Genomic DNA, 15,597 nt, shown 5'->3' with positions numbered 1-15,597 from the left:
ATAAGGAGTAATTAGTTTACAACTTCCCTGGCTTATGATGTCCTACCTTTTGCATGTTTTATATATAGACATACATCATGAATTGTGTCTTCAGTGTACATTTTAAAGACATGTACATTATTGCATGTGGCAGTAGTGTATTCATTTTAATTTTGTATGCTATTCCATTTTAAGAATATATTTCTATTTATCCTATTGCTGGATACTTGTATTTTTATAATTTTCTGTTACAATAAAAGTAATGCTATAAATATTTTTGATGTTTTAGTTTTTGTGTACTTATTTTTAATGTACACCTAACTCTGGATTTGTTCAGTCAAGGGCATACTTTAGTCATTTCAGCTATAGTAGTTACTGCCAAACAGCTTCTAAGTTTCTCAACATGAAACTGCTCCAAATATAATCAACATAGACAAGTCATTTGTAGTGATTCAGACTGGAAAATTCTAACTTTTTAAAAAAAGAAACCTAGGGCCCGGTGGCGTGGCCTAGCGGCTAAAGTCCTCGCCTTGAATGCCCCGGGATCCCATATGGGCGCTGGTTCTAATCCCGGCAGCTCCACTTCCCATCCAGCTCCCTGCTTGTAGCCTGGGAAAGCAGCTGAGGACGGCCCAATGCATTGGGACACTGCACCCGCGTGGGAGACCCGGAAGAGGTTCCTGGTTCCTGGCTTTGGATCGGCACAGCACCAGCCCGTTGCAGCTCACTTGGGGAGTGAATCATCAGACGGAAGATCCTCCTCTCTGTCTCTCCTCCTCTCTGTATATCTGACTTTGTAATAAAATAAATAAATCTTTAAAAAAAAAAACAAATAAAAAGAAAAAAAAAAGAAACCTAGTAATATTAATTATACAGAAGACTATCCAGAATATATGGACCCAATAAATATAAAAGCCTTTAGGTGTCACTTTATGTAGTCACACCTACGTAAAACCAGGTAATTCATATTGAAAGAAAACCCTATAGTCCTTATGATAGTATAAATACATTTAGCCATAGCCTGTATCTTACTCAAATATCAAAAGGAAAGGGATTGGGGCCTGGCACGGTGGCCTAGCAGTTAAAGTCCTTGCCTTAAATGCACCAGTATCCCATTTGGGTACCAGTTCTAATCCCGGCATCCCACATTCCATCTAGCTCCCTGCCTGTGGCCTGGAAAGGCATTCAAGGACAGCCCAAAGCCTTGGGACTCTGCACCAGCGTGGAAGACCTGAAGAAACTCTGGGTTCCTGGCTTCAGATCTGCTCAGCTCCAGCCATCGCTGTCACTTGGGGAGTGAATCATCAGATGGAAGATTTTCCTCTCTGTCTCTCTGTATATCTGAATTTGTAATAAAAATCTTTTTTTTAAAAAGACAGATGATTTCCACTTTAAAAAAAAATTACTTGGTTCCCTAGAAGGTAGGGAAACTGGGAGAGCATTTAAAGAAAGCTTTATAGACAATGGGTAAGCAGGCCCGGCGCAGTGGCCTAGCGGCTAAAGTCCTAGCCTTAAACGTGCCAGGATCCCATATGGGCGCCGGTTCTAATCCCGGCAGCTCCTCTTCCCATCCAGCTCCCTGCTTGTGGCCTGGGAAAGCAGTCGAAGACAGCCCAAAGCCTTAGAACCCTGCACCTGTGTGGGAGAGCTGGAGAAAAGTTCTTGGCTCCTGGCTTTGGATCGGCGCAGCTTCAGATCTTCCTCTCTGTCTCTCCTCTCTGTATATCTGACTAGCAATAAAAATAAATCTTAAAAAAGAAAAGAAAAGAAAAGAAAATGGGCAAGCCAGAGTAAGCAGGTAAGTAGGTTTGGAATCAGCTAGTTTGAAAAAAAAAAATCCCAGTAGGCTGTGGTATGGGTGCTGCCCTTAGATGTCTCGTAACTGACCAAAGGAAAGGTGGCCAGGGCTGCTGGGGAGGAGGGAAGAAGGGCTCTGGCATATGAAAAGTACATTATTTTTTATATTTATTTATTTTGTTTTGGAAAGTCAGATATAAAGAGAGAAGGAGAGACAGAAAGATCTTCCGCCTGATGGTTCACTCCCTAAGTGGCCTCAACCGCCAGAGCTGCACCAATCCAAAGCCAGGAGCCTCTTCCAGGTCTCCCACATGGGTGCGGATCCCAAGGCTTTGGACCATCCTCGACTGCTTTCCCAGGCACTACATGTGGAATCCATCATTGAGTTTGGTTTCCTGTACTAAATGTTCTTTTTATACTTGCTTGAATTCTAGCATTAACATTAATTTTTCCACCTAGTCTATACATGTTTTAAGAACCTGTGTAGGTATCTGGCTGCCAGTCCAACTGTCCAGTTTTCAGGTTTGGGCAGAAAACTCAAGTATCATCCTCCTTCGCAAGATTCTTCATGAAGAAGGGTTTAAGAGATTTCTAGGACTATTAATGCCTACTATCCTTGCATTATTGTCATCACTACGACTGCCACAGCTGCAGCGGCTGCATTCCATCCATCGGTACAAACAGCTCACGTCGTCCAGCAAGAGCATCAATATTCAGAAGCTTTGTGGAACTGATGACGAAAAATTGGTGGACAATTGTATACAGAACTCACAAATTTGGAATTGACCATGCTGCTCTTGTGAGATCAATTACAATCAAAGACTTTCGTTAAAGTGTGACTGGAATTGTACCTCCTTTTGTGTTACCCCCTACTCCTTGGAATCAAACTTTGTTCCCTTGAGATAGTGTAAAACATCATTTGTTGCGCCATGGAAATCTTTCTGGTCAACTGTTTGAATTAGAATGAGAAATTAGACCTATATTTTCAGAAAACTTACATGAGGTTTCAGGGTTAAGTCTTTTACCTGATTTTACTGGACATATGTCCTCTATTAGTTTTTACCAATGGCTATTTCATGGGAAACTAAGAAATATTCTGATTATACTAATATTATGTCTTTTTGCATTATGGCTCTGTTTATTCTAAAAAAAAAAAAGGATCCAAAAATACCAAGTAATAATGCAATGTTGTTATAGCGTCAGTATGTTCACGCTTCATAATTCACAAAATGGGGAAATGAAAGGGTTAATTGTAAAGGTGACTGTATTCCAGGAAATTTGGACTCTCCAGAGACTTGCCTGCACCCTGTTTCAAGAACACTCTGCTTCTTGAAACACCAGGAAGCAAACAGGAGCTAGGGAGGACCTTGGAGTGTTGAAGATTTGCAGGAGAGACAGCTACCTCCGAGGCATGCTGTTTTACTACTGTCTGCACTGAAGGAACAGGATCGGAATCCCAAGGCTATGCATTGGAAATTTCTACTACCTGCTTTCGCCACTTCATTTTATTCAAGGCACTTCTTACTCATGGCAAGAGCTGACTGCCCAGCTAGACATTAAAATCATTTCACTTGCCCTGGAATCTTTTTTTTTTTTTAAGATTTATTTATTTTTAGGCCCGGCGGCGTGGCCTAGCGGCTAAAGTCCTCGCCTTGAACGCCCGGGATCCCGGTTCTAATCCCGGCAGCTCCACTTCCCATCCAGCTCCCTGTTTGTGGCCTGGGAAAGCAGTCGAGGACGGCCCAAAGCTTTGGGACTCTGCACCCGCGTGGGAGACCCAGAAGAGGTTCCTGGCTCCCGGCTTCGGATTGGTGCAGCACCGGCTGTTGCACTCACTTGGGGAGTGAATCATCAGACGGAAGATCTCCCTCTCTCTCTCTCCTCCTCTCTGTATATCTGACTTTGTAATACAAATAAATCTAAAAAAAACCAGTAAATATATAGGCAAATGGAGACTGTATAGTGGGCTGTTGTCCTTGAATTGTTTCCTCATCCTTGGATCAGCGAGATTGACAGCATTTCAGAACTATCGAAACTACTGAGGCAGAATCCTTAAAACATGCTTCACATTGACAACCATGGAAGCTTGGGATGACACTGGGTGGCTAAAGCCCATCCTAGGGTAATGAGGCCACTGGGAGCAGGGTGTGGTGTCTCCAGTTACCTCCTCCATCCCCCACAAACAGCAAGAAGAAGAAAAAATTTGGAAACAGTGGTTTAACCCACTTTCCCCTATCCCTCATCCCTTCCAACCTAATCAATTAAGTAAAAATCAGCAAAAAAAAAAAAAAAAAAAAAAAAAAAAAAGAGGTTAACAAGAACCAACACAGTTTCTAGCAGTATGCCAGGACAGATCCCAACCAAAACCTGTCCTGGACCTGCACCCTTCAGGGTGTGGAAGCACTGTGGTGAAAACAGAGGGTACACCTGAAGAGAATCTGGGCAGGCCACCTCTATCCACCCCACACACACCAAAACAACACTCTGTACCCATCCCCTTCCTGCTGCTGCCACAGTCAGCACAACATCCCTCACAGACTCACGCTAAACCTCCACAGAAACACCCCGCCACACCCAACAGCGATCCTAGAAACCCTCCCACAGCCACCCACCTCACAGCCACACTCCTACCTGGCTTCCCACAAACAGCCACCACACCGCCACCGCCACGAGCTGCGCACGGACTGGTACGTCAGAATCACGCCCAGTGTGACGCAGTCAGAAGACGCGCACACGCATGCGTGCATACGCTTGCAGCTCGGACTCAGCCACACGGCGCTCCCCGCTTGGAGGTCCTCACCTGGTCCTGAGCCTGGGCCAGCCAACCATGACACCCTGCAGGCCGAGCTGCGTGGGCAGAGCATGCAGCCAGGTGCTCCTGGGCAAAGGCTTGCCTCAGCACAAGAGGCCCCTGGGAAAGGAACTCGGGGACCCCACAATTGTGGCCAGCACCACGGTGGATCACAAATATAAACTGAGTCAGTCAAGGTGCCCTCGACTGCGTGTCCTTAAGGGACTCTGGGAACACTCAACCCCACCACCACCAGAGTTCCACCAAAGCTTTGTCCTGGAGCATTTTCTGAGATTCCCTTGGGTGTCTCGACATTTTGTGTTAAATGTAATAAAACAATTTTTAAAATCTACTAAAATCTCCAGCAAAAAATGTACACACACAAAAAAATCAAACTAGTTTTTTGTTGTTGTTTTTTTGCAGGTGAGCACATGAACCAAGACAAGGTCAGCTCACAGCAGGTCAGGCTACCACACCTGCTGGCAAATCCTGAGGTGAGGCATGCCAGCGCACAGTGGGCTGCAGCTCCCAGCAGTACACGTGAGACCTGGGGGAGCAGTGCGGGCGTGGTAGAGGAACAGCACAGGCTTCCCTTTGGGCCACTGCCCCACTGCGAGCTTTAGAACTGGGACTGGGGGCAGAGCAGGTTGGGCATGCCTGCAACATCTGTTAGGTGCATGTCAACTAGGTTAGGGGCAGAGCCAGGCTGGGCTAACAGGCTGTATCCTTTGATGCATGCAAGAGCCAGAGTAAGTGCAGGTTGGTCGAGCTTAGCCACAGCATTGGCTATCAAGTGCTGGGGCTAAATGCTGTCAAGCTAGACCGCAAAACCACCGGGAGAATGCAAGACCCGGGTGTGGTGTGTGTTTGTGGGGGATCTGTGGAATGGCACAGGTAGGGGCTTTCGGGGACCTGGGGTCTCACATTCAGGATGGGTGGTCTGACTATGGAGTATATGTGTCAGAACAGGGCCTCCTTCAGTGGAAAAGACAGAGCAGTGGACAGCATGCCCAGATGCACATGAAGGATAGCCCATCAGCACCTGCAGAGAACATCTGGTATCAGCGAAGGAAGGACAGAACAAATTGGACAAATGATGACAGTAAATATCCGAGTGGAGGGAGACTCTAAGGTAAACTATGTCAGCCAATGGACAATGGAATGGTTTAATTCTTGGATCGGCAAAATCGATAGTTTCAAAACTATTGAAACTACTTGAGCAGAACGCTGAGAGTATGCTCCATGTGGGGGACACTGGATTGATTTGGTGGTCTTTCCCCATCCCCAGGTACTGGGGTGGTTGGGAGGCTCAGTGTGACTTATCCCTTTATCTCCAGATTCACCCAGATACAGGAATAAGAAATAGAAATTTTGGAAACAATGCTCTCACTCACTTTCCCCTAACCTGATAAAATATGTAAACATCATTAAAAATAATTTAAAAAAATGCATAAAAGTGAGGTTAAAGTAGATGAAGGTGGGTCCAGTGCAATAGCCTAGTGGCTAAATCCTTGCCTTGTAAGAGACAGGATCCTTTTTTTTTTTTTTTAAAGATTTATTTATTTTATTACAGCCAGATATACACAGAGTAGAGACAGAGGAAGATCTTCCGTCCGATGATTCACTCCCCAAGTGACCGCAACAGGCCGATGCGCGCCAATCCGAAGCCGGGAACCTGGAACCTCTTCCGGGTCTCCCACGCGGGTGCAGTGTCCCAATGCATTGGGCCATCCTCAACTGCTTTCCCAGGCTACAAGCAGGGAGCTGGATGGGAAGTGGAGCTGCCGGGATTAGAACCGGCGCCCATATGGGATCCCGGGGCATTCAAGGCGAGGACTTTAGCTGCTAGGCCACGCCGCTGGGCCCAAGAGACAGGATCCTAATGGGCACCAGTTCTAATCCTGGCAGCCCCATTTCCCATCCAGCTCTCTGTTCGTGGCCTGGGAAAGCAGTCAAAAACGACCCAAAGCCTTTGGACCCTGTACCCACGTGTGGGAGACAGATGAAGCTCCAGGCTCCTGGCCTCGGATTGGTACAGTTCTAGCCATTGCAACCACTTGGGGAATCAATAGACGGAGGATCTTCCTCTGTCTCTCCTCCTCTCTATATCTGACTTTGCAGAAAAACTAAATCTTAAAAAAAAAACAAAAAAAAAACCCAAAACCATTTAGCTCACATTTCAGATTCCCACATCTCATGCTGTAGTGTCTGGGTTTAATTCCAGCTCTGGCTCCTCATTCCAGCTTCTGCTTCTAGACCCTGGGAAGCTCAAGCTCCTGCCACCCACACAGAAGACCTGGCTGAAATTCTTGGCTTCGGGGCTGTTGCTGTGGTATAGCAGGTCACACTGCTTGGGGAGCCAACATCCTCTGAGTACAAGTTCAAGTATAAAGTGCTCCATTTCTATCCTGCTGACGCACCTGGAAAAACCAGCAAAAGATGACCCAAGCATGTGGGATCCTGCCACCCATGTGGGACACTAGGAGTACCTGGCTTGGCCCTGGCCAGTGCAGCCATTTGCAGTGAACCAACATGTGGAAAATATTTCTTTCCTTCTTTGCTTCTGCTTACAGGACCAGCCTATTAACCTGCCTCTGTATAAAATTTAATACCCAGGACAAAACTCAAAATTTACTGGACAAAGAACTAAAAAAATGTGATCCATTATCAACATATGCCAAAGATTACAGACCGTTTAACTATCAACAGAAAAAAAATTTAAGGTGTTTATCATCACTATGCCACGTTAGGCAAGTACGATCATGCCTGATTCTATGGAAATACGGAATCTCCTGAAATACACTATAAAAAGATGAGAATCTTTGGCTGGTGCAATGCCTCTATTGGCTAATACATTTCCAACAACCCTTATCCCACATGGGTGGCCAGTTTCTGTCCTGGCTGCTCCACTTCCCATTCAGCTTGTGGCCTGGGAAAGCACTGTGGGACGGCCCATGCCCTTCGCTCCCTGCACCCATGTGGGAGACCTGGAAGAAGCTCCTGATCAGCTCAGCTCAGGCCACTGGTACCATTTAGGAAGTGAACCAGCAGAATGAAGATCTCTCTGTAAATTTCCCTTTCCAATAAACGAAATTTTTGAAGATTTACTTATTTTTATTGGAAAGGCAGATATAGAGAGAGGAGAGACAGAAGGAAGATCTCCGTCCGATGATTCACTCCCTAAGTAGCCACAATGGCGGAGCCAATCTGAAACAAAGAGCCAGGAGCTTCTTCTGGGTCTCCCAAGCGGGAGCAGAGTCCCAAGGCTTTAGACCATCCTCAACTGCTTTCCCAGGCCATAAGCAGGGAGCTGGATGGGAAGCAGGGCAAGGGGGATTAGAACCGGAGTTCATGTGAGATCCCGCTGCGCTCAAGGTAAGGACTTCAGCCACTAGGCCACTGCACAGGGTCCCAATAAAAACAAACTTTAAAAAAGATTATGAGAATCTTATAAATGAAAAATATAAGATTTACTTTTTTTTTTAAATTAACATGGATTCAATAGTAAAACTGACATAATGGAGGAGTTACTTGAGGCGAGCAGTTTGGCATAGTGGGTAAATCATTTCGGATGCTGGAATCAAACAGCCACCGTACATTTAGCCCAGCTTCCTGCTAACACACCGAGGAAGGCAGAAGATAGTCAGCTTAAGTAATTAGACCTCTGCCATGTTCCTGGCTCCTGGTTTTCACCTGACCTAGAACTGGCAATTTGGTGAACATCTCTCTCTGCTTTCTAACCAATCAACAAATCTCAAGTTCACAACAACTTTTAAGCCAAAACGATGTGTTGCAAATATTACAAACATGAAGCTAAAGTACCTTTAGAATACCCCATGTTGAAATAAAAAAGAAAACAGATTTGGAGTATGCTGTCATTTTTCATTTTAATAAAATAGACAATTTCATATTACATAGAGAGCAAGTCAATTCACACATTATTGATAAAACTTTAGAAATATATTCTATAAAAAGTTTAGTATTGGGGAATTAACCCACCATAGCATGATTTCTACAGGTACAGTGTTCCCATTTTCACCCTCATTCTTTTTGAGAAATCTTAAAAATACAGAAAGGTACAAAAAATAAGACAAGATATCCATATACCACACTCCAGAATTAGCCAGGATTTTCGCTTCTTGCAGATCTTTAACAGAAATGCTTGTTTAAAAAGTCAAAGTCCCCTTTAACCACCCACCTCCCATACTCATCCCCTTCCCCTTTCCACTCTTCATAGGTGACTACTCTGAGGTCTGTATCCTTCCAATTTACTTCAAAAACAATTACACCCCTTATGTGTGTGTGTGTGTATATATGTATATATATGCATTACCAATGTAAATTTCTGTTTTATCAGGATAGTTTTAATCCAAATTTACAAAGGCATTGTATTATATGTAACCCACTACAACTTTCCTCCCTCAATAACTTTTAAAATGCTCATGTTTATGTATGTTAATATTGCGTTGCATTTTACAAATATATATGTACACAATATTACCTTCCAAGAATTTCCTGCTCTGTCCCCAAAAGGCATTTAAGTTATTTCTAATTTTTGGCGATGATAAATCAAGCCACAGTAAATAATTTGGTACATATTTTCTCAGCATACATACAAGCAGAATTGTGAAGTCTTTTTGGATTTCTTTTAAGCAATGTTTCCCTACTTGTAAGGTCACTATTATAGTTTTAGTACTTCAGTCAGTCCTCGTAGATGTTACTTCTATGTATAGTTCTGTTATTTTTTCCCATTAGAGAACAAATTACCTACAAATACTTTCCAAAATCACCTATTTTCTCATCCAACAATTTCAGTTCTAGAAGATTCCTTCTACTCTGCTGAATCAGTGCCACAAGAGTTTTATTTGTAGGTAATCATCTTTGTCTCTTCATTTCTTATGCTGGTGAAGAGCTCCAAATTGATGCTGATAACAAAGTAACAGGCAGCTGTAACAAGGCAGCTGGTTCCGCTCCCAACTTGAGTGGAAATGTCTGTTTCAGTATTACCTTTGCTATTTGCTGTAGCTTCTCTGTTGCTGGATACAGTATTTTTACTATGCAAATGTTCTTTGCTTCAGCATTAATTCTGCTATTATCCTCCAAGTTTTCCACACTGGTTAATTTCATCTCATTTGCAATGCAAATTCATGATCAAAGTATTTTCAATTTCAAGATATTTTACAGGATTTTTAATGTGTATGAATTTTCTGATGCCTAATGTGGTGTGACTTTTGACTGAAGGCTTTCCCACACTCACTGCACTGATAAGGCTTCTTACCTGTATGGATTCTCAAATGCAGAGCGAGGGTTGAGAACTGAGAGAAAGCTTTCCCACATTCATTGCAACCATAGGGTTTCTCTCCTGTATGGCTTCTCACATGTACAGTAAGAGATGAGCTCTGAGAGAAGGCTTTCCCACACACATTGCATTCATAAGGTTTATCACCTGAATGAATTCTCACGTGTACAATAAGCGATGTTCGCTGAGAGAAGGCTTTTCCACATTCATTACATTCGTAGGGTTTTTCTCCAGTGTGAATGTTTTGATGTTTTATGAGGTACTTCTTCTGGCCAAAAGCTGTTCCGCATTCGTTGCATTTAAAGGGCTTCTCTCCAATATGAATTTTCTCATGCTCGGTAAGGTTGGATTTGCCACTAAAGGTTTTCCCACACTCCTTACACACAAAGGGCTTTTCTCCCGTGTGAGTTCTCTGGTGTCTGATGAGGTTGGACTTCTGAATAAATGCTTTCCCACAGTCTTTACATTCAAACGGTTTCTCTCCAGTATGAATTTTCTGATGGGTAAGCAGGTTTTCCTTCTGGCTAAAGGATTTCCCACAATCATTACATTCGAAAAGCTTCTCTCCTGTATGGGTGTTCTGATGCTTAATGACATACTGCTTTTGGCTAAAGGCTTTCCCACATTCATTACATTCAAAAGGCTTCTCTCTGGTATGAAAATGCTCATGCTCAGTCAGAGTTGATTTGTGGCTGAAGACTTTCCCACATACCTTACAAGCAAAGGGGCTTGCCCCACTATAACCTCTCTGCTGACTGCTGTGTGACATCTGCATGGAAGCTTTCCCACATTCACAAGGTTTCTCGTCAATAATATTTCTTTGTTGAATCAAGGTTTACTTTTGGCAGAAGGTATTTCCACATTTCTTGTATTTATAAATCTTCTCCATGGATATGACCTAAAGGAAATGCATAGAAAAAATGTTGGAAAAAATTTTATCACATGCAATACATCTGAATTTGCCAACATGAAATGAAATTTTGCTACATTCACTGGTTATTCCTTGTTCAATGGGATTTTATCTAACTTAACACTTTTCTTCAATATTCCTTAGAAGCACAGAATTTATTTTCATGTTTTTTTTAAGTTCAATGAGACATAACATGTAAGGAATAATTTTTGAACATTCAGTATATTCATACAATTTCTCACCAGTACAAATGCTCTGGGATTACAGACACAAGATGCTTTAAACTGAAGGCATTTCCACAGATTTACACTTAAAGAGGATTTAACTATAAAAGGGTAAACTATGCTGGAGAATTTCTAAACACAATGGTGAAATCTCAAAACTAAGGACGTCTCAGAACTATCAAAACCACTTAAGTAACACCCTCACAACACCCTTCCACACACTGAGTGTCTAAGGTGTTATCAAATGTCCATCCCCCATGCTCAGGTGCTGATGTAATTGATAGCAAACAGGAAAGAAAAAAAAAAGAATTGAAACATTTGTCCCACCCACTTTTCTTCCACACTTCAATCGCACCCACTCTAATCATGACTGACATGGGTAAATAATTCTAAAATTAAAATGAAAAAGGTGGCACAATGACTGAGTGGCTAAATCCTTGCCTTGCACTTGCCCAAAACCCACATGAGCACTCCTTCGTCTCCCAGCTGCTCCACTTCCCACTTAGCTTCCTGCTCGTGGCCTGCAAAGGCAGTGGACAATGGCCCAACGCCTTCAGATCCTACACCAGAGTAGGAGACCTAGAAGCAGCTCTTGGCTCCTGGCTTTCGATCGGCTCAGCTCCCGCCATTATACCACTTGGGGAATGAACCAGTGGATAAAGATCTTTGTCTCTCCTTCTCTCTGTAAATCTGCCTTTCAAATAAAAAATAAATCTTTGGAGATCAATGCATACCTTCTAAGTCTTATTGCCTCTTTATCTCCTCATCATTTTCTAAGGCTTCACCTAAAATGGAATTTACACAATCATCATTTAAAGATATTAAAAGCACGAAAGTGCTCAGAACCATGGCTGATACTTGGTAAGCACTCAATATAAACAGAATTCCATGGTGCTTTTAGGAGATTACTAATAGCAATCTATCAGTATGGAAAAATATATATGACTAAGGTCCCCAACTACACTTTGGAGAAGGAGAACATTTTAACTAGTGGCTGACAAGGTATCCTTTCAGAGAGCCTTGACACCTGCTTCTTTAGCTTCCTACTAACACAGTCCTCGAAGACAGATGACAATGATGGTCCAACCGGTTGCGAGACCTAGATTGAGTTTCGCAGCCACAGCAGGGAATCAAATAAACCCTGCTAGGCTTTATGCAGCTCCTGCTAGTGAGTGCCAAGAGCTGGGTGCAAGCTGAGCTAAGCCAGGCCCAGGGCTGGCTGGCACACACATGAGGCAGGACAGGGTATCAGAGAGCAAATTCATATTCTGCCATAAAACGAGACTTTGAAAAGAAAGGAATTACATTTGGTTAATCTTCTTAAAGGTATCACATCATATATGGGCACGAGTTTGAGTCCTGGCTGCTCCACTTCCCATCCAGCTGGCCTGGAAAAGCAGCAGAGGACAGCCCAAAGCCTTGCGACCCTGCACCCGCATGGTGATAATGCACCTGGAAAACCAACAGGCGAGGACCCCTGTGGGATATCAGAGGGTATTCCTGGGGCCTTGGCAGCAGTCTGGCCCATCCCTGGTAACTGCGACCATCAGGGAGTGACCAGTGGACAGAAGATCAATCTTTGACCCTCCCCTCCGTGTTCCACGTTTCAGATACATAAATCGTTAAATAGACTCATTTCTTTAGAAAACAATGTACCTAACTTCAAATTTATTAGCATAACTGACAGCATTTCCAGTTAAATTGTAGCTGCATACTTTTGAATATATGTACTTGTGGTTTCTAGGTAAAGGCCTAGAAATGGTCTAAATATTCACCAACAGGAGATAAGTGAAGCTGATTATTTGCTGGCAGGAAATTTTCCAAGAGAAAAATTACATATGTCCTTTAAAGGAAAATGGAACATAACACACACATACTGGTTTATTCATAGAGCACCTCAAAAAGAATATATGTGAAATTTGAAAGTGAGCACGTTTAGGGTCTTAAACTAGAGATACTTCTTATTGCTTAGCATGCTGTCTAAAACGTTCACAGATTCATGAATTTTACCAAAATAGCAAAAACACACATGCACACACACAAGAAGTCTAACGGCAGCACTAATGTCAAACCACATCATGAAAGAAAGAGGCAAAGAGGCAGCAGGGAGGGAGGTGAAGGAGTGTGCCGATCTTGTGGCCTGGGAAAGCAGTCAAAGACGGCCCAAAGCTCTGGGACCCTGCAGCATGGGAGACCTGGAGGAAGTTCCAGGTTCCCGGCTTTGGATCGGTGCAGCACCGGCCGTTGCGGCTCACCTGGGGAGTGAATCATCGGGTGGAAGATCTTCCTCTCTGTCTCTCCTCCTCTCTGTATATCTAACTTTCCAATAAAAATAAATAAATCTTAAAAAAAAAAAAAAAAAAAACATAGAAACATCTTTCAAAGAAATTTAAGGTATTGATGTTAACTGCACAACTGTGTCCTGCCTGGCTGTAATTCACATACCTGGACACACCTGCTTCCCATTTTTCCCTATACCATCTAGTTTTTTTTTGTTGTTGTTTTTCAATTTGCACTTTTGATTTAATTCCATTTATTTTTCTTGCACTAACAGAGGATCAGGTACAATTAAGTCACCATACAGCCTACTCTGAGGGAAATTACCCAGCACTACAACGTTGATGCTGGTCCTACCTTGAAACCGAGGTTGCGTCCAAGGACCTCCCAGCCTTCTGGATGAGCAAGGTGCAGTTTCCAGGGATGCACAAAGAAGCGGCCCTGTGAAACAGAACAAAGGAATCACCTTTGGCTTTGGAGACTAGAGCACAAGCAAGCATGTGGGCTGAGACTAGCACTACCAAATCCTCAATTTCAAAATCTACTCATGAAACTGTTTAAAGGGGTTGGCATTTGGCCGGGCAGGAAATGCTACTCGAGGTGCCTGTGCTCAGGCGGCTGGGTCCCTGTTACCTATGTGGGAGCTCCTGGTGCTCGGGTTCAGCCCTGCCCAGCACCAGCTACTGCAGGAATCTGAGTAGGCCAGTGGATGAAAACTGTGTGTGCTTTAGGAGTTAAAGAAAAACCCATATTTAAAGTCTCTACATAAATAGAAATGGAGGAAGAGAGCAAGAACAAACCTCAGAGCTTCACTTACACAGGAAAACCTTTCACTGCTTGCATAACTGGTCACTATTTTTCTTCGGCACACATCCATAACAGGTTTCTGAATGGGTTTTGAACACATCCCTTATTCTTGGATGCATTCAATACATGTATCTGACTAAGCCATGTGACTACAGTGTCCAGGAGGCTGTTCTGACTGTAAGGAGCTTGGGAAGTAGCCGATAATGTTCCAAATGTCTGGGTTCCTGCCACCCCTGAGGGACACCTGTGTGGAACTCCACGCTTCAGTGGGCTCGTTTTGGCTATTGCAGGCATTTGCAGAGTGAGTCAGCAGATGGAACATCTCTCTGTCACTTGCCTTTTCAAATAAATTGATACATAAAAATTATTAAAACCTGTCAAAACTAAAGGCAGGAGGAAGGACTAGCCAATGCATCCACTGTACCTTTAATGAAACTGGTAGACAGGAAATGTTAGCTCTAAATTACAAGCAAGAGTGGCCCAGAACACCCACAATGGCAGAAGTGGTGCAGGAGCCCATGGAAGGAAGAGAGAAGTCCACCAGGTAACAGATCCCAAGAACAATTAGCAAATTTTCATTCCCTAATTACTAGGACCTGGTGCGACAGCTCAGTGGCTGAATCCTTGCCTTGCATCTGCGGGGATCCCATATGGGTGCTGGTTTGTATCCCAACTGTTTCACTTCCCATCCAGCTCCGTGCCTGTAGCCTGGAAAGGCAATAGCAGATAGTCCAAAGCCCTGCGACCCTGCACCTGTGTGCGTGGGAGACCTGGAAGAAGCTCCTGGCTTTGGATTGGCTCAGCTCTGGCCATTGTGGCCATTTTAGGAGTGAACCAGCAGACAGAAGATCTTTTTCTCTCTGTAAATCTGACTTTTCAATAAAAATAAATAAATGTTACCAAAAAATAAAGGGAATAGTTATAACCGAGTTTAAAAAATACAACAAAACCAGAGACAGAAACAAACAAACAAAAAACACAACACACTGCATTGTCTAATACAGAATCCTAAACAGGAATCCTTAACAGGATGCTGCAAAGCCTCAAAAGAACTGGGAACACTGGGAAAGAAGGGTTCCAAGAACTTGAAGAGATCAGAAGCCTAAAAGGGAACAAATGAAAAGCAGAACCTAGACTAAAGAGAAAAGGACTCCAGGAGGAAGCATAAAACACAAGCTTGAAAAGTGCTCTGCGGCCCGGCAGCGTTGGCCTAGCAGCTAAAGTCCTCGCCTTGAACACGCCAGGATCCCATATGGGTGCCGGTTCTAATCCTGGCAGCTCCACTTCCCATCCAGCTCCCTGCTTGTGGCCTGGGAAAGCTGTCGAGGATAGCCCAAAGCCTTGGGACTCTGCACGCACATGGGAGACCTGGAAGAAGTTCCTAGATCCTGGCTTTGGATTGGCATAGCACTGGCTGTTGTGCTCACTTGGGGAGTGAATCATCAGACGGACGATCTCTGTCTCTTCTCCTCCTTAGATATCTGACTTTCCAATAAAAATAAAACAAATCTTT

General features: G+C 43.6%; 1 protein-coding gene across 3 annotated transcripts in view; it reads right to left on the bottom strand.

Moving 5' to 3' along the window:
* The window catches only part of LOC101527925 (zinc finger protein OZF), a 65,888-nt gene that overhangs the window by 42,397 nt on the left and 7,894 nt on the right, over positions 1 to 15,597 (bottom strand). For all 3 annotated transcript variants that reach the window (XM_058674413.1, XM_058674411.1, XM_058674412.1), the window contains exons 2-3: positions 13,635 to 13,718; positions 9,567 to 10,764 (exon numbers count right to left, since the gene is read on the bottom strand). In XM_058674413.1, the coding sequence (XP_058530396.1) occupies positions 9,757 to 10,641 (885 nt within the window). In that variant the 5' untranslated portion in view covers positions 10,642 to 10,764; positions 13,635 to 13,718 and the 3' untranslated portion in view covers positions 9,567 to 9,756. Of the gene's footprint in view, positions 10,765 to 13,634; positions 13,719 to 15,597 lie in introns of those variants that run through there.

The sequence above is a fragment of the Ochotona princeps genome, chromosome 16 (genome assembly GCF_030435755.1).
Source record: "Ochotona princeps isolate mOchPri1 chromosome 16, mOchPri1.hap1, whole genome shotgun sequence".
Taxonomy (NCBI): Eukaryota; Metazoa; Chordata; class Mammalia; order Lagomorpha; family Ochotonidae; genus Ochotona; species Ochotona princeps.
This window is presented reverse-complemented; position numbering and strand designations above follow the sequence as displayed.